Consider the following 25,499-nt stretch of genomic DNA (forward strand, 5'->3'; position numbering starts at 1 on the left):
GGCCCGTTTCGTTGCAAGGAGTGGGGGGGTGTCAAGCGATAAGAATGCGCCCTGAGGGCGTCTTGTGCGTGATAAACTTAGCCGGGGCTGAACCGGAATCGGGGTGGGAGGGGGAGAGGAGGGTGACCCGCCCCCAGAGGGGGAGGAGCCTCGTCCTACCCGTGACGTCACAAAAGCGCGACCGCGTGGATTGACGGTGGCCATCTTAGGCAGGGACGGCCTGGACCCGCCAATGCGGTGCCCCCCCCCAACGCGCCCCCCCCCCCCAAAGCGGTGCCCCCCAAAGCGGTGCCCCCCAACGCGGTGGCCCCTGCACGGTGGGGGTGGTCGCTTGTGGCCTTAAGATTCAGAATCTTTATTTAGAGCGGAGGAATCCGATTAGCTATGAAGCTCTTTGCCCCCCCCCCCCCACCACAGATGTGCAGTGGTAAAGGGGGACAGCGTCAGAGCCTTGACAAAGAAACCCTCGGGGTCATTGTCCATCTGTCCGCCGCTGTGGTTCGCGGAATGCCTTCTGCACAATTCGGGCACACCGCCTGATGATGCTGCTGCTGCTGCTTCTTGTTGTTGTCACCACCGCCGTGGGGTTTACTCCGCAGCGCACCGGTGTGCTGAGTAACTAACTCGGCACGTTCGGGTTTACGTGACAAACCTCACTGATTGGCTGTGTCGGGTGGTGGTGAGTTAACGACACAAATTGACGAGATGTAACCCCCCAAAAAATATTAGAGTTCTGTTATAATGCTTTTGTCTCGTTTAACCACCGATGCGATTCCTGTTGGCACGAAGCCAAGATAAGTTGTTCCTCGCAGTGTGGATGTGGGGGGGGGTCTGTGCTTAGTTTAAACGTCTTTTATTTCACCCCCCACCCCCAACCTGCACTAAGTAGCATTCTGCAACGCACTCAGCCACCCGTCATTTACAGAGTCCTGTGATGCTCGCCTGAACAAAAACACAAATAGAGAAACAGTCACCCCTCATGCTCTTACGTTTTTTCGGTAAAAGTCACGTAGGTAAAAATAAAAATAAATAATAGAAATAATAGAAGTAATAATATAAATAAAATAATGAATCACGACGTTTCGGAGGCAACACAAGTCTCCGTCATCAGGTGGAACCGTCAATCACCCCCCAACCCACCAACCCCCACAACCCACCGACCCCCCCCCCACCAACCTCCCCCACCCACCAACACCCCCCCCCACCCACCAACCCCCCAACCCATCACCCCCCCCAACCCCCCCAACCCACCAACCCCTCCCACCCACCAACCCCCCCACCAACACCCCCCCATCCACCAACCCCCCACCCCCTCACCAACCCCCACCAACCCCCCCCATGAACTAGCCTCGGTTCTCCCCACGCAAGATGGCCGCCACCACCCCCACGGCCCCCACCCTCCGCCCACACCCCCCGCCCCGCCCCCACCGAGCGAGGGGCCTGGCGCGGCATGGCGGCCTCGCTCGAGGTGTGTGCGGCCCTCGGCTCCCTGGGAGGAGGAGGAGGCGGTGGAGGCGGCGGCGTTCGAGGCGCCTCTGACGGCGGCGGAGGCGGAGGGACGGGGAGCGACCCGGGCTGTGCGGCGGGCGAAGGTGTGGGCCTAAGGGGGGCGCGAGGAGAGGCTTGCGGCCCGCTCGGGGTTCCATGTCTCGTGTGTGTGTGTGCGGTGTCTCCTTCTTGTCCACCACCACCACCCGCGTCTCCATTGCATTGGCCTCCTTTTGTGTCTCAGAGTACGGCGCGTCCGCTCTGCCCCCGTATTCTCCCCCCTCATCGTCTCCCCGTGTTTCTTGCCACTCGTGTTCTTCTCACCTGTCGCGTCTCCCATGTTCCCGATCTCCATGCCTCCCTGTGTCCCAACGTCGCTCCCCTTCTCCGTATCCATCTCTCTTCCGCCTTATCTGGTCCTCGTCTCGATGTGTCCCCCCTGTGGCTCGTCTCGTCTCCTTTGCACCGAAATCTTTCTCTCCATGGCCATGTCACGGATGTCAATCAAACCTCTCAACCTAACCTCTCAATATAACCTCTCAATCTGTCCTCTCAATCTGACCTCTCAATCAAACCTCTCAATCTGTCCTCTCAATCTGTCCTCTCAATCTGTCCTCTCACTCTAACCTCTCAATCTGTCCTCTCAATCTAACCTCTCAATCTAACCTCTCAATCTAACCTCTCAATCTAACCTCTCAATCTAACCTCTCAATCTAACCTCTCAATCTGACCTCTCAATCTGTCCTCTCAATCCGTCTTCTCAATCTAACCTCTCAATCTAACCTCTCAATCTAACCTCTCAATCTAACCTCTCAATCTGTCCTCTCAATCTATCACGTTCCCCTCTCTCCACGTATCATCGTATCCAATGTTAGCCGTCTCAGTTGTCTCTATCCACGGCCACCGACCGGCCTTGCCTGGTCACGTCTTCTCCTGTCTCGCTTGTTTCCCCCTTTCTCAACATGCCTCTTTGTATACAGCACACTAATCTATGCTTTCTCACCACCTTTGTATTCCCATTCAATGAGTGTACTCCGTAACAGGTGACGTAGTGGTTATAGCGAACGGCGGCCACTCAGAAGGTCGTGAGTTCATAATTCGCTGAAATCAACACCACTTTGTGGATTATCAATATTAGTTTTCATTTGTACTATTAACACTCCTGCTATAAGAGTGTGGAGTTTAACTCACTGACTGTAAAAAGGACACTATATTCTCACCGGGCTCATTGGAACTGGAAATCATTGACGCTTTTGACATGAAAAGTATGTTAATGTGTACATTTTACAGGTCTGTTGATAACTGCCTTGATTAATTTGTCAAAAGCAGCCAACACACTTCGCTTATTATGAGAGTTATTGACACTAGGGCAACTCATTACATTTCAGTGACTCAGGCAGTATCCTTTATTTAACCAGGCGATGAAATAGACGCATTGAGTCACAGGAAACAACTTTGCTTCTTTTTAAAAAGGACGACCTGAGTTACATGGAATCATTCTAAATACCCCGAAGATTAAACAAAATGCTTAATGGAACAAATCTGGCCAAATTTTAATAATACATCAACTATTTGTTTTAAATTATTGATAACGATCAAACAATGCCACCCAAAGTGTAGAAATGCCGTGTGTTTATTATAAAAGCCTGGCGTTCGATTTGTCCCTCAACTAAATCATGAAAGCCTTTCAGAAGACCTGAATCACAAATTTATAGAAAGTGGACCCGCCCCCCCCTCCCAAAGAATATTTATTTTGTAGGCGTATATGCCTACACACCCTACTTACAATAGATTCAGTCGTATCTGTACACATGGCGGGGGGAGAAAACATCAGTGGAATATCACTGCACTAGACGAGTTGAGTAATGTATTCGGCTGTCATGCCATCCATGAAGCACACTGGTTTTCTGTGAATAAACAGTCCTGAAAAAAATACAAGTCGCCTTGAAATTCATCATATACATATCTGGGGATGTAGTACCCACTTCCTACCTCACTGTAATTGATTTAATTAAATGGAAAGCTTTCAGGATTATTGATGATCGAATACTGGCCGATTCACTACCGTCACTCACTGCCAGCCAGTGACAACATAATCACTCTGTTATCACGACTACCGTGGTTACTGTTCCCTTCAACTTCACTCGCAGATTCCTACAGCCACATTGACTAACTCGGTCTACTGTTTCATCTTATCCACACTGCGTCCTTTCCTTGCACTTTTCAACGTTGGAATTGCCTTCTATTGTCTCTCTTCCCAAGTTCTTATACAACCATGCTCAATTCAAGAAACATCTCATATCCGTTTCACCGTCCAGAGTGCTGTTTTTGGTTGCTCTGCGTTTTGGGTCTTAACTTCGCAACGACATAACTATGCGCTGAGTGTGTGTGGTTGAATCCATCCCATGAGTTGAGCAATCATTGCCTCTTCTGCTACCATATTCTAAACTGTGACTCTATTCCCCCAACCATCTGTGCCGTCTACTCGCTAATTTTGCCACAATAAATATGCACAGTGGTTTTATACACCATTTTGGGATATGGTCACACGTAGACGCTATAAACTCAGCATTGTATTGTGAATGTGAAGCGAAGCGAAGCTATGTTTACCGCAGCCATATTTCGGTTGAAGCTCTGGCAAAGACCTCTTACATCTGTCACCGTTTTTTTCAGAAGAAATGAAGGCGACGCAGCTCAACGCACTGATGGAGCGGCTGAGAGCCAAGCACGCCCAGCCGAGGCCCTGGGGAGACACCATCAAGATGGTGCGCCAGGCGATGGTGCGGTCACACGCCCTGACTCATCATTCAGGCTATGTTATTCTTTTTCTTAAAATGTCTTGATCTTTTGTCTCCCATGATATTACAATTGTCTTTTCATTGGCATGCTTTTGTGAGATGAAGGAATTTTAATTTTAATCTCACTTCACCACCTTGTGTCAGAGAATAGCCTCGGGACATTGTGTCACATAACTAAACCCAGGTTATTTTTGGGTGGTGGCAACCCAGATTCGAACCCAGGATATCAGTGACCCCTGATGCACCTTGCAACCTCAATTCAGACACTTACAAGGATTCTCACCAGCGATCCTGGGTGCACTTATGGCTGTAATGATCTTGCTAGGCTGGCTGCAAATGAGTACATGAATAATTAATACGCTTTGAGCAGTGGCGCGTAACGTCCTGTTGTCGTGCTTGCACGCATGTATCCAATGTGCTCTGTGCAGGAGCGCCGACCGGGCAATGACAGTCAGCAGCGTGTACTCCGGTGCCTGCAGACTGTACAAAAGGCACTCAAAGGTAAGAGTGGCTCTCTGTCCCACACCACTAAATTGCACTATACCATGGAAATATAACTCACATGGTTCTCAATCATTCTCTGTTCATGCCCTAAACACCTCGAATTCCATCACTTCAAAAATGTCCTTCTTTCTAGATTTGAAGCTTTCGTGACTGCAAGGAATCATATTCTTAGGTTTTTTCCGGTAAAGTCACGTAGGTAAAACATCAAAATTGATGCAGCTAATTCGGCTGTGACGGTCCCACCTGATGACGGAGACTTGTGTTGCCCCCGAAACGTCGTGATTTTTGTTTTATTTTATTTTATTTTCATTAATTTTGATGTTTTACCTACGTGACTTTACCGAAAAAACCTAAGAATATGTCCTTCTTTGAATCACAATTTTATTCTAAGCTGTCAATTCTTTATAACTTCACTTTGAATTGCATTTGACGTCTATACTTATCTGTTGGCAAATACTTATGAAACTACTTTTTTTTATTTGACTGATCAAGTACATTCCAGGGAATGTATTATTTAACATTGATTAATGTTCGTGCAATTTTTTTATATTTCTTAATCAATAGAGTTGTTTTTACTCCGGTTATTATTTGCTTCATTGCTGTACTTTATTTGTATTTGCTTTTGTTACTTTTTGTGACCCAGGTCACCGTTGTAAACAAGGCTGTCCTTGTCTCTTGAGTTCCTACCTGTTTATAAACAAATGCACTTGAAACCTGTCGGCATCACCGTCACACAAACATGCAGGTTGATACCTCAGCCGAGTGAGTGTTTCGCTCGTGAGACGAGGGTTCGAATTTACTTCAAATGAGGTCCACACCTCCGATTAGCACGGTTGGCTACGTACGGTGTGAAAGCGGTTCAACATACATACAAAAGTTGTAAACGTCCCGCAACAATATTTTTACAGCACTTGCAATCTTCTTAGCCGCACTAAGGTACGAGAAGGGAATATTTTTGTTTTTTTACAACAAACACATGTGTTTCTAATTTTATCACACTCAGGCACTTCTGTCCCAGCAAGGACTTTTTTATAGTTGGTCCACATGCACGCTATTTTTAGTGTCATTATTGGATGAGGCTGCAGCACATGTTCATGTGTAGTCTGCCACCTGTACTTCAGAGACCTCCGGAAAAGTGTTCCTCAATCCTACTGTAAACAAAGCAAGAAGTCACGAGCTGGAATCCAATCATCTTTATTCAGATATGAAATAACCTTCGCATTTTTTTCCCGAGTTTAATATCCTCATCATATTGATAGTAATATAGAGTGTCTTAAATAAATCAATTAAGCATGCAATAATGCTTAGATTATTTAATCAGAACTGATACTTCTGCCCATGATACACGGGTGGCATCATGCATATGAGAATAGATTCTCTGCAATGTGTTCGGTGGACGGTTGCACCGCACCTATTATCACGGTTTGCTACGTATGGTGCAAAAGGAGTTCTAGAAACATACATACATACATGTGATGGGTTGTGGAGACCTTCATCCAGTGGAAGATTAATCATGGCTGAAGATTAAAAATGAAATGATTTGGTGCTGAAACTAAACTGACATTTGTGTTATCCAGTTACATCCCACTCTGCCATGGTGAGCAGACTAGAGGTCATCGCCCGTGAGCACAGGTAACGTTCCTCACCTTTCCGCAACAACAGCCCTCACCCTTGTCAGTACTTTGTTGTTGTTTGCGTTGTTCGATCTGCTCTCGAATGAATATCGCTTAGGACCCAGGGATGCAGTTTATAACGAGTGTACTATCATCGTTGCAAAACATATACCTGTCAAAATTACCTTTTCTCAGCATGTAATGCATCACTTGGTGGTAAAGATTCGCCAGTATTTCAATGACATCATGATTTGGGGTCACGATGGAATGCAAGAATAAAATTCATTAAAAATAATGAATTTTCACACAGACAAAACAGTTATCTTATCCGGAGCGCAATGATCCATTTGAACCGTCGAGGAATGGACTTTACTGCCCGGCATCTTCTGACCTGGCTTGTGTGCTGGTTTCACCTGTTTGTCACTTGTGCGATCGACCTCCATTTTGACCCCCTCCCCGCCAGGCTGAGCTGGCACTGCAACCCGTCGAACTACGAGTGCTACGTGTCGTCTGACATGTTCTACATGGTGATACACGCGGACGGCGCCGGCGCCGTGGCTGACGTCAAGGTGGCGCACCACGGAGAGAACCCAGTGGTGAGCGCCCCGATCCACGCACACTTCCCTCCGCTTTAGCGGAAGCCGGGGCCAGACCCCGGCGCAGTCAGGCAAACGGCTGCATTCACACTGAATTGGAGTCCGTGCTCGCGTGGAATTGTTTTTCTCCTGGTCCCTCCACGTTTAGAAACACGCATTGAGATTATTTAGATTATTTTGTTGCGATAAATTTCCACATGATAAGCCTCTTCGTTGAGCTATAATTTGTGGCCAGGTTGCTTCAGAAAAATAAGTGAATACCTCAAGTGGGCTTTATGTGGTAAGATGAAAAAAATAGTTTCGTTTAATTTGTATATTTTTATATACGTTTACCTTTCCTATACTTTTCACTCATGTTCTTGTATTATTTGTTGTTGTAATGTTCTTACCCGCCCCTACTGGACATCTGTGAAAAAGAACTTTATAGGTCATCGGATTCCTCCTGCAGTATAAATACATATTCTGATTATGAATTCTGCATTCCGATGGTACATTGTTGGTGGCGGCCTCGCCTGCCATCATCCGTGTCCAGTTTTCTCCTTGTAGGGCCGGTTTCTCTTTTGCGAGGATCCTCGGTTGAGGTGCCGGTCGGCTCTCACCCGGCGTAAATAGTTGTTGTGTTTACCTTTCCTACACTTTGCACTCCAATCGTGTTTCTGTATTGTTTGTTGTTGTAATGTTCCTACCCACCCCGACTGGACATCTGTGAAATAGAGCTTTATAGCTCATCAGATTTCTCCAGTATTAATAAATAAATATTCAGATTCTGATTACGTAAGCGTGTAACGTCATCACAACTTAAGCCTCGCTTCAGCGATGTCGCGGCGTTGTGAAGTTAACGTCGCCTCCGTCTTCACGAGGTTTGAACTTTGGAACGTGTAAGTAAATCTGAAGTGACCTGGTGGCCAGTGGTGGTTAAGGTGCAGCAAAGAGCATTATTGGTGTTAGGATGTAAAAGCTCGTTTTGAATGTGCTGTACCTACCTATGAGAGGAGACAGTGCCCGCAATAGGGCTCTCTAGAGCTCCCTCAGGGAAGCCCTTCTGCCAGCAGAAGCACAAGTGAAATTGCAGCACTGCTTCTTAACCTTTACATATTCCGATATGTAGTTGTCACCAGTTATATGCAGATTGTCAACAGTCAGTTTCCCTTTGACATGAGCAAGCCACTCTGCCACGTCAAAAAAATGATCTAAAACTAACTTCTGTTTTTGTTTCCGCTTGATTGCTGCCCTGATGCTGGGGACTCCTCTACAACCCTCTGTATATACCCAGAGCTGCCCGGGCCTTACTAAAATCCTACGGTGAGTATTTGCATGTTCATTTCCTGGAGACCGTTGCAAATATATGGGTGCGGTGTCAAATGGAAAGAAAGAGTAAAGAGGAAGTTCTAAAGCGGGTTCAAAAGGACAGACGTCTAACTGGAATAGTTCAGACAAAGCAAGAGATCTGGAATGGTGATATTGTCAGAGGGGAAGGCTTTCTGAAGGATTTCTAGCTGGAAGTTAAATTGGAACAATTCCGGGCAAGCAAAACTATCTCATTGGACATATTGTCATCGGAGAAGGCTTGCTGAAAAGGTTCTATGAGGATGATAATTCAAGAAAGGTAGAAGTTCAATAGGAGGTGAGAAGTCCCAGTGGAACAATTTGGAGATGATAAGATCTGAAGTGGGCATATTGTTAGAGAGGAGGGCTTGCTGAAGGAATCTTTCGGATGAAAGATGCTGGGCAAAAGGCCAAGAGGTAGACAAGGAAAGGCGCTGCTTGAAAGCACAAGGTCGGACAGGATTGAGGGAACTTGAACCAAGAACCAGCCCTGATGCAGAGAACTCAAGAAGAGATGCATATATATAAGTATAAAATGTGCAATTACTTATCTGCATAACTCTGCACAATGCAAATATTATTGGGAGCGTTTTCACAGATTCAACTGCAGGTGTTTACCAATGTGATGGACTGTTGGAATGGACCTAGTTATCAGGACAAGCTTTAAAAATTATGTGTAGATGCACACCTATTTTCCTTTTCAATGCAAGTCGGTCCTTAACACAAGTGCACAGCGATAACACTGTAACACATTTTTTATTATTTTTGTTCCTGGGTAGTAAGTGTTATTTCCTAATTGCTTATGCCTCAAAAGTACAGAAAATGGTTATTATTCCCCACAAACTTTGCTTTTGTGACCAGGACAGTGATATTTAGAAAATTTGTGTATTTTCGTCATTCACGTAAAGTCAGAAAAAAAACCATGAATCTAAATTAACATGTATTTATTCTAAAGTAATACAAAAATTACTACAAAAGATTTAGACACCAAGGCGCACTACCACAGGCGGGACTGGCCACAGCAGACCGAGTTCTCTGTGGGGAGGAACAATCTCGAAAAACTACCCACTTCTAAATCTTTTGTAGTAAATTTTGTATTACTTTTGTATATATGAACGAAAAGACACAAATTCGCCCGTTTTCTCATTGAAAATAGGTAAATTTATAAATATTACTGTCCTGGTCACAAAAGCAAAGTTTGCGGGGAATAATAGCAATTTTCTATACTTTTTAGGTATAAGCAATTACGAAATAACACTTACTACCCAGGAACAAACATTATGTTACATAGTGTAGCGTGTCATTTTATATCCTCAACATTGGTATTTAATTTCTTTGTCATTGCAGCGAAGGAAACTTTGAAGAGTTTTCCCAACACCTGGATGCCTTGGCCAACCTCTACAATTTACCGGGCGACAGGTACGTTTGCACACCACATACACACATCCGATTTCGTTTCGGAGGGGGGGATCCTGTATTGGAATGTTTGGCTAATTTAATTCATGAATGTTTTGTGCACACTTGGATGCAATTGCATGTGTCCATATTTTGTATGAAAATGAAACACAAGCAGTCTGGTATGTGACGATCGCCAAGTCTGTTGTTATTTACTGGGCAGCCTCTTGTGCGTGTGACCGTGTGTCCTTTGTTGCAGCGATCTCAAGAACAAGATGTACCTCGCCCTGCAGTCCCTGGAGCTCGACCTGTTCAAGATGGCACAGTGGTACAAGTGGGTCTCTTCTCGACATCCACCCCAGTTTCATGCCATGCAGCAGTGCGAACGTGTGATTTCATGATGTTGTGATTTTACGATAATGTGTTTGCTGCTGAAAGGTTGATCTATAATTCTTGCCGTCTAATGCACTTTGTGTGCGTGCGTACACGTGTTTATGCGATGCGTACACGTGTTTATGTGATGCGCACACGTGTTTATGCGATGCGTAAACATCAGCACTGGGAAGACAAAGGCGGCCGGGTGTGGTGTTGGCCATCCACTCCCACATTTGCCTTGCCGGCGTCATAAGTCGTCCGCTCACAGCTCTTGCCACAACGGCCTGTTAAATGCTCTAATGGGGGTCTGAGTCTTTGTGGTAGGTGTACGAATATCAGCACTGGGGAGACAAAGGCAGCAGGATGTGGTACAGACCACACCGCCCCTCTCCTTTTCAGCACAGCACTTAGAGGGGGTGGTATGGTCAGTACCACAAAACAGTCTGTTAAAGGTTAATGGGGGGGGGGGTCTTTGTGGTAGGCATGCTACAATGCATCACTTAATATCGATGTGTATGCTCATTATATACACATTGAATTGTATATATGAGAATTAATTATTTACGATGTATGCAAATGATATACATTTTAAATGCTAACGTTATATTTACCTTAATGGGCATATATAAATGTACGAGCAATACAGAACTAAAATTAATCAATATCGGCCTGTGGACAAAAACACGACAAAGGAATGAATTGTCGAATAAAATTATGATCCCAAACAGTAAGAAGCCATCGAATTGTTACATGCCTATACAATGCTGGCGAATATACATCCAAACGATTCCCTGGGTGAATCATATTCGATTCCAAATATATCGCACTGGTGCAGTGTTTATTTCTAGTCCTGTGTATGCTCACGGAAGGCTGTAATGTCCTGCGATTGTCTGATTGTGTATGTTGGTGTGCGGTCTGTGATGCTCATGTGCATGTGGTGTGATGAATCATGTCTGCATTTCATGCCAGTGATCATATCTTTGTGTGCTTTTGTGAATCTTTTTGTGTGTATTGACCGCATCTGTTAGCATCTTTTTACGCACGTTTCGTGCCTTGCATCTATATATGTCTACTTGTGTTTATTTATTCCCAACAATTAACAATGTATTTTTTCTTTATTCAAAAATCGAGGATTTTTTTTTGTACTTTTCTTATGTTTTCAAATTTTTTATATCTCGTTAAATCAGTAAATTTACCCCGTTAGTTTTAATGTAACGTTTGCATATCACTCCTATATAATTTGTATAAATTGTAAGTACTATAATCGATTCTTACGTGGATAAATTGTTAAGTGCCTGGCAATTTGTCTACTTGCGTACGGAGAATTCCCGAACACCAAATTACATCCTTTGAAACGGCAATCGATGAATTCTCAAAATTAATTGCGCCCAGTCTTTGCTTTGCGCTCATACTAAGGCACGCTCTTGGCCGGAGCTGGATTAAAAATCTGCCGAGCTGCTCAGTGTGGTTGACACACGCAAGGGGTGGGTGGTTGTCCTGCGTCACTGAGCCGAGACGTGTATCTGTGTGTGTGTGTGTGTGCGTGCACACGCGTCACGGTTTTGCTGCTCTTGTTGCTGCAGACTGGCGACGAACGCCGAAACAGTCGAGGCAATCCTACATGGCAACGTCGGATTTGTCTCTCCCAGGAGCGGCGGTGAGTGTGCCCCGATTGGCCTTGACACCATCTCACGCTCATCCACGCCTGCCCACCACGAAACATTTCAAGTTGCACACGTTTTGTTTCGCCCCATGCTGTGTTTTTCTTAAAGGCTTTTTATATTAACTCTTAGACCATACGGTGGAACAGTGGCTCGATGGTTAGCGCGTTACATTATGAACCCGTCGAAACCTGAGGTCGATTCCTGGCCACGGCTAACACGTGTGGCGAGTGATACCTCAACTGGTCCTGGGCAGCACTCCCTTTACCAGTGTGGTGAAACATGGTAAAAATAACCTCCCGTGAGTCCCATTGCATAGAGAGGCAATGAGACTCACGGGGGTACACTGTGAGAAAAAATCGTCTTCTTCTCGAGCTCTTTATTCCAAGTTCTGCCCAGCCAATGTTCTCCGTTGTGTTTGATCGCTGGCCAATGCTGTTGCAGAGAACCTGATGACCCTCAAGTATTACGTGTCTCCCTACGACCTCCTGGATGAGAAGACGGGTGGAATGCTTACCCTCACAGATGACGATGGTCAGTACAGTGTGGTTAGGATTCGCAAGGCCGTTGTAGGCTGTGCAAATATGGGGGACGTGCACCTAGGGGACTCTTTAATAGCGGTACAGTTTTGAACGTGAGTTGACTTGCATCCCACTGGGATTTTTGCACACAGTGTTGGTGTACGGTGCTTTTTCTGCAATATTTTGCTGTCTTTTCTTGGATTTTCTGTTTGCACATAGTCACTATAAGATGTATTCTTGTTCATGTTTTTTGTTGCGGTTGCACCCGATTCAAGAGCCAAATGGCTCACAGGGCTATACCTAATAAATGAACTTGAAACTTGATGTGTGTGTTTACTCATGTGTCAGTGTTTGTGCTTGCATATTTGTATTTCTGTTTGGGGATACTTGCGTTTGCTTTCTTGTGTATTTGTCTTTGGGTACGTTTTCATGTTTTTTGTGTCTATTTGTATTTCAATATGTATGTGCCCCATATTTGTGCTTTCATACGTATGTACTTGTTTGTGTATATGCATATGCCCACGCTTTTGGTTTGTAAACTCATCTGTCTTTGTACGCATGTACTCGTATTTGGATAAAGACATGCCTGTATTTGCATTTGAGTACATGTGTGTGGTTCTGCTTGTATATGCACATGTTTTTGTTTGCATGTATGTTTCCCTGTGTCTGGGTACCTTATTTCCGTTTTCTTTGTTTTTACGTACGAGTACGCATTTCTCCGTGCATGCATCCTCAACCTGCTCTCTCCTCCCGTGCTGTAGTTCCCCGCTCGCTGGGGTTGGGCGTGACTGTGGCCGTGGAGGGAGTGAGCGGGACCCACCGGCTGCCTATCGCACCGCTCATCGTCGGCACCAGGGCCACGGACGACAAAGGGTGAGCACGTGGCACCACGCACCTCCCATCTACCCGACATTGCACCTGGGTTTCCGGCAGGAGGAGCAGCAGTAGTAGGTTTGAGAAATACATTATCGGACAAGTGCGCTGTCGCCAATTTGTCCACTAGAGAATAAAGCACTTATTTTCAACTCTGCAGCTCGCAGTGCACTATCCTGTGTGAGAGAGTGGCCCCATATGATGACAGCACATAACTATTTATGAAGTTTCTTGATTAGGCTTCTTTATGCACACTAGCGTCACGCCTTTTATATTCTCCGTAAGGAGTGTGAGTTGCCTGTCAATCAAGCTGTTGCTTTGAAATTCTTCTGGCTGATAACACAGAGGCTCATTTATTGGGCATTTTATCAGCAATTAACTATAAGCTATGGATAAATTGAGTGCAGAACTTAAGGAAAATCAAGTGCAAAACCAAATGTAAAACGATGGTTGTTTGTGCAATCGTCGGTGGCCAGGCTGAGACCATCAACTTGCCGCAATTGAGAATCGGGTTTAATCACTGGCATCTGGATTCGAACCAAGGACCTCAGTGGGGCCAGCCCATTGCTCCGATCCTGAGCCACCTGGTCACTCCCTTCCCAGTTTTGACCAGGGCAAGCGGTGATGCTCTCTGCACACTCAATTACTCTAGCCTACAGTTTTGGGTGTAATTGACAATAAAATGTGAAATAAATAAGCCAGAATATGGCCGTACCGTGTTAAATAAATAACTATACGTCCTATGGGCTTGTGCATTAATAACATTACCAGGCCATTGGGTGAATGTGTCTTATGCTAGGCAGAGCTCGCTGGTGCATGCTCACAGCTCACTTGAGCGCTGAGCGTTATCACAGCCGACTAATTAATTACCTTGGCTGAACATTCTTATTTCCCTGGCAAGAACACTTGCATTATTTACCTCCAGAGCAATTTTCTAGGCCACACCTGCATGTGTATTTGTGTGTTCATGTGGCATAGTACAGTGTAATGATGACAGAAAGTGTGCTCTCGCTCCTCTCCCTGCAATGCCCCCCTCACTCACATTCCCCCTCTCCTGATTTCTTTACCCCCCTGACGTGAACATCTCCCCATCATTGCGTGCGCTGTCTTGCCCTCCTGTCTTTTCTCCGATTGCTGTCCCACTTCTGTACACTCCCCTGCCATTCCAATTACCTCTCCCTGCCCCGTCTCCCTTCGCACCGTGCCCATCGCTTCCCCACCTTCCACCTCGTGTCTATGCGGCTCAACGTGGTGCAGAACACCACAGTTCGCGAGCGTCTCGCAGGCCAACAGCGTCGAGCTGCCCGGCTGCTTCTTCCTGAAGTTCCCGTCGCCCGTGCCGGTTTCTGAGGCCATCGTGAAGCAGCTGCAGTTGCTCACAGGTCCACACTGCAGACACACGGCACCGCACCCGAGACACCGTACCCAAGATTGATGCTGCGTTTCGGCAGTACTGGGGGTATTACAATTAAATTCCTCTTATCCGAGGGTGCATTATACGATAATCTGATTAATGTGTGGCCTGCCAAACGTATTTTAAAGTACATTTTTGTCCTTGAGGAAAAGGTTCCCCAACCCTGGATAAAGTCAATCTAATATCCACACATCAACGGATAACCGTGTTGATAAAAGGAGTCATTTTCACAAATAAACTTTCAAAATCGATTTCGCTACCAGTGCTCTTCCCACATCAGCTTGGACAAGAAACAGTTTATTGAAATTTCAAAGACAGTGCGAAATTCCCCTCTCATCATGGAGGTAACTGACCCTGCCCTTGATCCATCGCAGGTGTGAACGTGGACCCCGTTGGGGAGAGGGACCACATGTTTGTGCTCATCCGCCGCTGTGCACTCGACAAGCTGCCCAGCGGCGGCAGCACCGCCGACTCGATTGCGAGCGGCGGCGCAGGAGATGCCAGCTACCACACCGTGGTGAGTCTCACCGCACGTCCCCGGTACACGTGGGCCCCCGGTGGGGTACGTGGGACGCGGTCAACCGCCCACCTAGCACTTGGATAGGAGACCACTTCGCACTTGCAGAATGCGTTTGATTAGTGTATGAACAACCCAAAATAAGTGGACAGAAAAAGAGAGTAGTCTCAGGCACGGTTTAGCTTTTAAACTTTGTTTATTCTTGATTGTTGCGTGCATCGTTTTTACCGCATCATATTTTCTGGCACCTAGAGATGCACTGCATGGGAGGCGCGGCCTAAATAATGCATGATAATTCTGATGTTCATTTTCTCCCCAACATTGATTTAGTTTCGGTTCGATCGTTTTTCCCCTCTGTGAAAGACCCTGCCAGACCAGAAACACAACTACTTCCTGAACGTGGGGATGGAGGGAGCCACGGCAACGGCAGACCTTGGCGGGGTAGCGGGCCCTGAGACGCGGGGGGTCCTGGTCGCCAAGATCCCCTTCGTTCACCCGAGCCAGGTCCCCGCCGTGCTGGCGGCAGTGCGGCGCCAGGCGCTCTACAACGCACTGCTCGCGTCCTGCATGCGCGGGGACGCCGCGCCCCGCTGTGGAGGTGAGCGAGCGGGTTAGCGGATTCGGGCGTGTGTGTGTGTGTGTGTGCCACGTTCACACCCACCGCTTCTGATTGAATCGGCGTCATTCCATCCGTATGAGGCAGCACGGCAGTATAGGTTCACAAAGCCATTGTCGGTGAGTTGAATTGTGGCTTGTATTTACATTGTGGTTAGCACGCTGCACTTGGAATCCGAGTGCCCTTCCTGGCTACTGTGGCGAGTGATATCTGAATCGGTTGTGGACCCCCCCCCCACCCCGTCCTCCACACCCCGTCCTCCACAAACGTGCAATTCACCAGCGTGGTGAAGTATGGTCAAACAACCCCCATGTGGATGGAAGGTGGCTGACGATGACGCTTACACTTGCTTTTTCTTTTCTCCCCAGAAGAGTTGTCGGGGCGGATCCAGTTTGAGGTGAACCCACTCACCCACGCGTCCTTCACCGTCTCCTTCCAGCACCCCAAGCATGACACGCTGCTCAGCGGTGAGTCCCACCCTTCCTCGCCCGCACCGCCCCCCTCATTTTTTCTATCCAGGTTGCTTCTCAAAAATAAGCTAATAGCCCAGTGTGCTTTTCCTGATAAGATAATAAACTCCTTTTAAACAAGTGTTTTAAAAAGAACGGTTTTATTCGCAACTTCGTTTAACTCACGGTCGAGAAGTACGTCAATGATGCGGCGCCTGCTCCCACATCAACGCTTACTTGAATTAATTGATTTTACTTTATAAATTAATCTTCAATGTACAACTTTTGTTTGTGTGAAGTGAGGGTGCCCGTAACACGTGGCGCATGAGAGAGACACGTGTGGCGCCTGCTTCTTGGGCGAGGCGATTCGAGAGTTTAGGGACCGCGGCGTTTTTGATGTACACAAAAATATATAATTAATAAGGCGTCCATACAAACATTTTTATCGCTTTAAAGGATCTGAGTACGAGTGCAAAATTTGGAATTGATTGGACAGCAGGAAGTAGACTAAATTTTGATGACACGATTTGACCACGACACAGGAGTCAAGTTAAATAAAACCGTTGAAGAAATAGTTTCAGTTTTATTTGTAATATTTGAAGTGATTTATTTACCTTTCCTATAGTCCTATCATGTTTTTGTATTGTTCGTTGTTGTAACTTTCTTACCCGCGCTTACTGGACATCTGTGAAAAAGAGCTTTATAGCTCATTGGATTTTCCAATATAAAAAAGATTCTGTATTCCGAGGGTGCATTGCTGGTGGCGGCCTCGCGTGCCACCCATTCGTGCCCAGTTTTGTCCTCACAGGGCAGGCTTCTCTTTTGCGAGGATCCTTGGTTGAAGTGCCCGGTGGGCTTTCACCTGGTATGAACAGAGTTGTTGTGGTATCGCGCGTGTGTGTGTGTGACGGCTGGAACGGCTGCAGTGCTCGTTGAGGTGTCCGAAGAGGCGCAGGTCAGCGCCAAGCTGTTCACCAGCCCCGCCGATGGGCCCTTCTGCACTGACGACTACCTCTCCCGTGTGGTGCAGCGGTAAGCACCTTCCTGTGTCGCTGCACCCTCTTGTTGTCATCATCGTCGTCAGCCATGATAAATCCATTGCTAGATGAAGGCCTCCCCAAGCCGTCGCGATTCCTTGTTGGATGCGTTCCATCATTTGGCTGTCACTCAGTTGGAGCCAAACCCGCTGGGCTTTGATATAGCCAGTAGATGGCAGTACAATAAATAAATGTAGCGGATTCAAGTGTTGCCCTTTTTCGTACGTGGTGCTCCGGTTTCCTCCGATGTGCAAAATATTCCTGAGAAAGGAATTTCCCAAATATCCTAATGCAGTAGTCCCTGGAAACAAATAATCTTGAAAGTCGTTGAGGCTTTGTGGATATAATGGGCATTAATATAAGGGTAGCTGTGATCTGGCGATACTACAACGTGTTGTACGATATAAATCAATGATCACCATATCTTTCTTGTAGCAAAACATTGTGATTATTACTCAAGTAATGGTTAGTCACACTGGAAGTACAGCAAAGTGCAAAAACAGTGAAATAAAAATTCAACGCACATATACAACAATATACGAAACTGATATCACGATAATTGTCTTGTTGTGAAAACTGATATTGTATAACTTTACGTAGTGAAAATTTATATTTCCTAATTATTCTCACTACTCAACGGCTGGGCATCCAACACCCCTCTAACCTTATGCCGGCTTACGTGTTAAGTTACCGCGATTACACAGTGCCATCTCCATTCCCCCTCCGCCTCTCCCCATTCCCACGACAGCTGCGCGTCGCTCCCTGTGACGATGCGTGCCGTCTACAAGAAAGCGGAGACGGCCCCCGTGAACCCCGCGCGGCCCAGCAACACGGCGGAGACGCGGCGCGCTCTCGCCGCCCTCGCCTCCAACCTCGACGCCACCCTCGAGGAGTTGCACCGCAGCCACCCCGCGGCGGCGGCGGCGACGGCGGCGCCACCCGCCGACGCGCAGCGCCACCACCACCAGCAACAGCGGGCGCATCTCACGGCGGCCGCCGCCTTCGCGCAGGCGCAGGACGGCCTGGGCGGCACTGCGTACGGCGACGGGCAGGCCGCCGGCACCGCGGCTGGCCTCTCGTCGGCGGCGGCGCAGCAGCACGGCGCGGGCCTCTCCTCCCCGGCCGCCGCGGCCTTCTCGGTGGGGAACCTGGGCGGTGCGTCCCACCACCTCGACTCGGAGTTCTGCAAGGTGGCGCAGAATCCCATCCTCACCAGTCTGCTGATTCCGGGCGCGCACGGCAGCGGCGGTGGTGGCGCCGGCGTGACCGTGTCGGGCGGCTCTTTGGGGCCGCCCGGCGCGGGTGGCCCAGCCCCACAGACGCCGACGACGCCGGTGACCCCGACGGCGCTAGCGTCGCCATCCAGCACCAAAGCGCATCCCATGCTTATGACACTGCTGCGCGACTCGCCCGCCGGGGAGGGGTCCAACTTGCTGCTCGCGGCGCCTGCGTCTGCTCCGTCCTCGTCCGCGGCCTCGTCCACGATGGCGACGTCCGTGATGTATGGGGGTGGCGGTGGAGGGGCAGGAGGTGGGCAGATGCACCACCACGGTCAGCTGCATCAGCACGCGCCTTACCACCACCATCACCACCAGCAGCAGCACCACCACCATCACCACGGTGGTGGTGCTGGCGGCATGGGGGTGGACTCGTCATCCCCGCCGCTACACTGGAAGCCGCGCAAGAAGAAGCGTTCGTCCAAGTCTCCGCGCGACCCGCAGAGCGAGGACGAGTTCCAGAAGGAGCTGTCGGCTGTCGAGGGTGACGAGTGCCCCGTTATCGGCGGCAGCGGCGTGCTGGAGGGCTCCCCCATGGGCGCCCCCCCTCCTCAGATGCAGCCACCCACCCTGCAGCAGCAGCAGCATCTTCCGGGCTCTGCGCAGCAGTCGCACCACCATGGGATGCTCGGCCACGTTCACGTGGCATCCGACGCGAGCAGCATCCTGGAGCAGGACCTGGGCAGCATCCTGTCGGAGATCCAGTGGCCGCATGGCGGGCAGCAGAGCGGGATGGGCGGGCCAGAGGGCGGGGGTGGCGTGGGGCCCGGGGGGCGGCGCCCCAGCCTCGCCGACGACCCCTGCGGCTCTCCCGTCGACCCAGAGCTGCTGTTCGGCGTGCCGTCCAGCACGGCCATGGCCGACTTCGACTCGCCGCTCAACGCCAACGTGTTCACGCCGGACAGCGACGACGACAGCCTCCCCGACCTCCTCATGGAGGGAAATCTCCAGCCCAAGGCCGGCAAGGCAGGCCAGGGCGTGGACCCGTACACGCCGTTTCCCGGAGCGTCCGGCGGCGAGCAGGCGTCCTTCGCGGCGGACGTCACGGGCAACCGCGCGCGGGCGGAGACGGAGAGCTCCGAGACACCGGGGCAGGCTGCCGGGAAGATTGGGGGAGGGGGCGGCGGTGGTAGCGGTGGCTTGGGGGCCCCGACAAGCGTGAAGGAATACATGCAGTCGGCGTTCCCGCTCTTCAACACCGTGGAGGTGGCCTCGGTGAAGGTGGCGGGGGCATCGGGCCCCGCCCGCGACAGGGAGCAGCGCGGTGAGCGCGATCGGGACGACGCGCCCAAGGGCGTCAAGCGGGAGCGTGATCCTTCGGAGAGGCCGCGCAAGGACAAGCCGCCCAAGAAGAAGAAGCGCGACCGCGGAGACGGCGAGTGGAGGTTAGGATCCAGCCTGGCCTCCTCGGGTGGGTCGTCGTCCTCTGTGTCACATCACGTTCGATCGCAGACCCCGCCCGCCTCCACCGCACCCTTGAAGATCACCATCCAGGTGTCCACCAAGAAGGTAACGCTCGGAGGGCAAAGTAGTAGCAGCGGCAGCAGTGGCAGTGGGGGAGGGGGTAGTGGAGGAGGTGGGGGTGGTAGCGGCGGAGGTGGTGGTGGAGGTTCATCGCTTACAGCCACGGGGAAGAGCTCATCTTCGGCGTCCGTGGTCGCGTCTCCGAGCCGCCAGAGCACTCAGTTTGTAGGCAAGATAAAGAACAACAAGACCGGCTCTTCTTCTGGGGCACCCATGCTCAAACCCTGGTCTACGCACGGAAGTAGTGGCACCAACAGCGGCGGCACCAGTGGGGGCAGTGGAGCTTTCCCGAAGTCCGGCGTGTCATCGCAGCCGCATGTGACGCGCCCCGTGCATAACAACACTATCCGAATCAAGACTCCACCAAAACCCCCTCCCCTCGCTTCGGGCCTGAGCAGCAAGCCTAGCGGCTCGCCATCGCACTCAAGGTTGGTGCCAGGCTCGGCCGCCGACCGACAGCACATGGGGAAGGGTCCGCCGGGCGCACCGCCCCCCATGAAGCTGAAGACACCGGGAAGCGGAGGCCCCCCCATGTCCGGCGGCGGCTCTGGTGGCATGGGCAGCCACTTCCGTGGCTACAAGATGGGGCCGTCTCACCCGCGCAACGTCCAGGGCGGCGTCTCTGGTTCATCCTCGGGCCACGGCCTATCGGGATCCGGGCCGGGATCAATGTCTGCGTCAAGAGCGGGCTCCGGAGGGCCGGCTCCTGGCTTCAAGGTGTCCAGCCCGACCGTGTCAGCGCCAGGCTCCGTCTCCTCGCTCCCGTCGAAAACAGGCCGCTCGCCGAGCCACAGGTCATCCCTGACGGCCGTTATCGACAAACTCAACCATAAGGTGTCAACTACGGGCCATGGCGACGAGGTGGCGCAGCCCCCGCCTCGTGAGCGGATGCAGGGCCCTGGCACGGGCCAGTCCGGCCCACCAAAATCCCACCCGCAGCAGCAGGCAGCATTTGACGAGGCGTGCAAGCGTGATCGAGACAACAAGGCCGGCGGCGCGCCGCAGGACGGCCCCAGAGTGAGGCCCGACGAGGCACGGAGCAGCCCCGCTTCGGCCGCAATCGGCGGAGTAGGCAGGAGCGAAGGCGGTGGCTCATCTCCCGCCAACTTCAAGCACAAGTTGGCGACGGCTGGCGGCAGCGGCGGCGGGGGTGGCGGGGGCATTTCCGTTTCAAAAGGGGATGACACGGGGCCGTCCCGAATGTCGGCTTCAGCTCAGGGCGGCTGGGGCCACGACGTGACGGGCTCAAGCGTGACCCGCGTGCCAACTCCCGTGTCTGCCTCCTCCACGCCCAAGGTGGCCGAGCCGTCAGCGTCGTGTGCAGCCGGAGACTCGAACTCGCAAGTGAGCGGCGGTGGCGGCGGAGGTCTGTCGAGGAGCCAGCAGGCGAGCGGGCTGAGCCACTCGCTGGGCGCCGGATCTATGGGCAGCGGTGGAGGCAACATCGGTAGCGACAGCCCCAGTTCAGAGGACGACAGCGTGATTCTCATCGGGGGCTTTCCATCAGCGGAGCGGCAGCACGGCAAGGGCAAGCACAGGAAAGAGCTCGCCAAGTCCGGCACCGACTCAATCACCACCGGCATGGGATCGTCAAAGTCGCCGGCCGTTTACGACCAGGCCCTGCCGGGGAGCGTCCAGGCCACGCCCACATCTCCAGAGGTCATTGCCATCGACCTCATGGATGAGGCTCTCATCGGGAGCTCTCGCTGAGCCCTCGCTCCAATACTCCCAACCCCATCCGCTGCCTTCACCACAGCTGTGCTCCCGCCCGGAACATTGGAGTAGCTTTGTCATGTTGGAGTTCGTGAGCGCTGGCGTGTGGGCGGTGGTGTTTGGTCTGAGTCGCGGAGGTGTGAGGAGGGTAAGGGTGGTTGCCCCCCCCTCCCCGTTTAACTGTCGGTTGACTGACGTTAATTGAAGAAACGTGGCGTGTGCACGTGTCAAGGTTTGTGAACCCAAATTGTTTTATTATCACGGTCCTGTGTGTTTTTTTATTTGTTTTATAAACTTAAGTCATCGTTCATCTCATCATTTAGGCTTACGTCACTAATTATTAACGTTCGTGCTGTTAAATGACATATATCAAGTCAAATGAAAGTATCCATTGAGTATTAAGTGAGGCTTATCTTCATTGGCGGTTCTGAGCAGGTGGTAGAAATTCCACATCACAGTGTTTATTCAAAGGACAAACACTGCCTTACTTCCACTAAGTGGATGCACTAGACGGTACTCATTTTGCCAATCACATTGGGATGATATTCTGAATACTTGTAATTGTCCTAAATCATTTGGGATGCTGTAATGGTAAACACTGGACTTACAATGCAGAGAGGTCACTGGTTCCATTCCTCAGCGCGGCAGTTTAAACAATGGACAAGTTTATTAAATTGCCTCTGTCCACCCAGCAGTATAAACGTGTACACCCAAGTCAATCAGTAGGCCACGTGTCGTGGGGTCAAGTTTACGTACTTTCACCTATTTCAAAATAACTGGTCAGCATGGGAAAGTAGGCCAAATGCCCTTCGGATGGGCTCTCTAGAGCTCCCCATAGGCAGCCTTCTCCCAGCGGTGGCGTGAGCAAGCAGTTGCTGGGCTGCACCTGTACCCTTTGCGTGAGTTCATATGCTGTCAGTTTACTCGTTGAAAAATATTTTAAAAGGCCACTCTCACCTATAGCTATGGAAAAAAAGGCTTTGGGGCCCTAGATGTCCCAACAGCGGTGGATGTGACGTCTCGTAAGTTACATTCCGAAAGAGGCGCAGTCCATTTCATGAACCATTTAAACAATGTGAGGCGCATGCCGATGTATTACAAATATACAGTATGTAATTGCTACTTTTTTAGATGACTACGTGCACATTTTTATTTTAAATAGTATTATATTTTGTGTTTGTCTTATGCAAGAACCGCTAACTGTATTGGAAAGTTTTAGAATGTGAATGAGGTCAATTTATAAATGGCACGCAATGCGAATCTTGCCCGGAGTTCAGAGGTTTATCCGCAGGCTGGGTTGTGACGCGCATGCATCTCTAACGTACACATGCAGGTGGCCAATACAATGTGTGTTCTCAAAATAACATGGGGGGGGGGGGGGGCTATACCGTGTCCTGTACATGACAGTGTTTTTTTGGGGTGTGGGAACCCCAACAACAAAAAATTACATCAAAAATAGTACTCCCGAATTTAACAGCCTGCAGAGCAGTTCTGACTTCCTGTTCGCTGTATCTCCATCCTACGCAGAAACACCACGCACCACGTTGTCTCAGTTTGGTGCTGTGCTGTACGGTGACTACTGTGATGTTGGGTTGTGCTCTCGAGAATTGCCTTGTGATATTCGGTAGTTCAATTGGTGTTTTTGTTTTGTTACTATGGGATAAATTTGGATATAACCGGGATTTTTAAGAAAAGGGATATGCCGGGGCAACCGCCACAATTGAATTTATATGGTAATTGAAGGCCACGCTGCAGTTAGCTTTCATGTAAATATGAACTTGATCAGGCTCCCAAGGTAAGATTGAGGACTGTCCTTTCAGTGTGACTTTTCGAGGTGGCAAAGGGTGATTGATCCCCACGAAAATGAAATAAAAATCGTCAGTGGGCTACAACCTAGCCTCTAATCATACCACACAAATTGAATATATGCCCACAGTTTGTCTTTACACGTCATTCACTGGTAAGCGTGTCTTGAGACCACAAAAACATTGTCCTTGTTTTAGCGACGCATACTCTAATGTACAGCCAGAACAACCTCTGCTAGGCAGGTCATAAATATTGGACACGTTTTTGGCATGGGACACGGGGGGAAGCCTTGCTGTATCCTGTTAAGTGGCTTTTCCCTGCATGGATGTGTTGCTCTTCTGTCAATTGCGGCTGCCAAAAGTGGAATTTTGTTTTAAAAAAAGGTTGATATTGCAAAACACCAGGAGATGGAAGAGTTAAAGAAATGTCGTGCGATGAGGTGTCGGTTTTGTAGCCTTGATAAGTAGTGTGCACGCGTGTCATTTGGCAATACTACATCCACAAAAAAACAGGCTAAACATTTTGAGAACACAATGCTGTAATGTAAACTAGCTCACAAAGTATACATTAAATACCCATGTTTGTTGCACCAATTAACTGTGGGTATGGGGGAAGCAGTGGTGCAATCGGTATACTGCACCTCGAACCCAAAGGCCCTAAGTTTGATTGCTGGTGTAACCGGCGTGGACTTGTCTACAGTGAATTGCACTTGTGATTGTGCACGGGGCAACGTTTTGCACTCTGGCGGTCACAAGTTGCTGTTCTGTGCTACATCCTGCCGTTGCATGAGGCGTCTGCACCCTTCACGCGGTGCAGTACTGACTCAGGGATTGGTTCCTAGGCCACACGTGCACATTGGACTACGCCCGGACTGATGTTGTGTATGGTTCATGTACGGGGGGGGGGGGCTGTTCAGTGCTGGCTCGGCGAGCGACTGGGATTTGAACAGCGTGGTGTTTTGTGGCGTGTGGGCTGTGGTGGCTCTTGGTCACCGTTTGCAGAGATGCAAAAGCTACCCAGGAGAGCACTTGAATAAAGTGTTGCCGTTACAAGACCCACTCGCCAAGTAGTCCAGTCATCTCGACCAACCGCGTGATGCGGAGAGGGACACGAACACAACATCGAACAACATATATGGTCCTTGAATGCTTTTTTTGCCGACCTCGTTATGATCACGCCAGGGAGGGAGGAAGGACCAGCGACACTGGCCATGGCTAACTTCAGTGGCAAGTGATGTCTGAACCGGTCATGCCCCCCACATCCCACCAACCCACACTGACAGGTGTGGCCAACACTGCGTGGGGAGACCTTCAGCAAGGGGGGGGCGAGACAAAATATTGAACATAATTTTATTCTTCGAATATTGCGTTGATATGGGATACTACATTGAGAAGTGAAGTTGTGCGATTCCCTCTTATTTTAAATCACACTTTACCAAAACTGTTTTACTGCTCCTTGTACAAACTGTCCACCCCGACGAGAGATGATGATGTGCTGTAATGTAACGGTAATTACGGGGACGCGTTCTTGGAATGTTCAAGCAAGGCGATGTTTCAGCATTAGCATGTTCAAGCTGGCATGAGTCATTCTTGGTTTTATATATTTTAGGTAGCGCTTTTAAAACCAATGGCTTTTAAGTTGTAATGTAATGAACAAATTTAAATACAATTATATTTCAACTTTTGCAAGCTTTCCGTTGTGCTGATTTTTTTTACCACATTTTGTTCATTATTGTGAAACACGTGATATCCAGTGACGTCACTTGTTAGCCAGGAGACGTAATCCGAAAAACTGAAATTCAAAATCCGACAATGTTGAATCTCAAAAGGTATCCCTAGTGTAGGATTCCCATCAAGGATTAGGCATTGCGACACGCCCAGTCAGAGGACAGCACTGCAAAACAAGAACGCATTTGCAGTGCATTCGGCATACTGTGGAACGCCACCTTGTTATAAACATTTCGCCTGTCTCTATAATTTCACAGGTATTAATGAAG

General features: G+C 49.5%; 1 protein-coding gene across 6 annotated transcripts; it reads left to right on the forward strand.

Annotated features, from left to right (window-relative positions):
- The first annotated feature begins 1,427 nt into the window (after nucleotides 1-1,427).
- On the forward strand, nucleotides 1,428-25,193 carry LOC144934566 (uncharacterized). Of its 6 annotated transcripts, none has more exons than XM_078860496.1 (17): nucleotides 1,428-1,592; nucleotides 4,162-4,268; nucleotides 4,715-4,787; nucleotides 6,368-6,422; nucleotides 6,867-6,999; nucleotides 8,273-8,301; nucleotides 9,673-9,744; nucleotides 9,980-10,054; nucleotides 11,679-11,752; nucleotides 12,201-12,290; nucleotides 13,039-13,150; nucleotides 14,408-14,532; nucleotides 14,939-15,081; nucleotides 15,445-15,679; nucleotides 16,066-16,164; nucleotides 17,073-17,178; nucleotides 17,932-25,193. In XM_078860496.1, the coding sequence occupies exons 1-17, from the start codon at nucleotides 1,451-1,453 to the stop codon at nucleotides 21,692-21,694; spliced, it is 5,433 nt and encodes a 1,810-aa protein (XP_078716622.1). In that variant the 5' UTR covers nucleotides 1,428-1,450; the 3' UTR covers nucleotides 21,695-25,193. The 6 variants fall into 6 exon arrangements, with proteins under 6 accessions (XP_078716622.1, XP_078716624.1, XP_078716625.1 ...); XM_078860498.1 differs by having other exon boundaries at nucleotides 16,069-16,164; XM_078860499.1 differs by having other exon boundaries at nucleotides 4,162-4,253.
- The last annotated feature ends 306 nt before the right edge of the window (nucleotides 25,194-25,499 follow it).

This window comes from Lampetra fluviatilis, chromosome 10 (genome assembly GCF_964198595.1).
Source record: "Lampetra fluviatilis chromosome 10, kcLamFluv1.1, whole genome shotgun sequence".
Taxonomy (NCBI): domain Eukaryota; kingdom Metazoa; phylum Chordata; class Hyperoartia; order Petromyzontiformes; family Petromyzontidae; genus Lampetra; species Lampetra fluviatilis.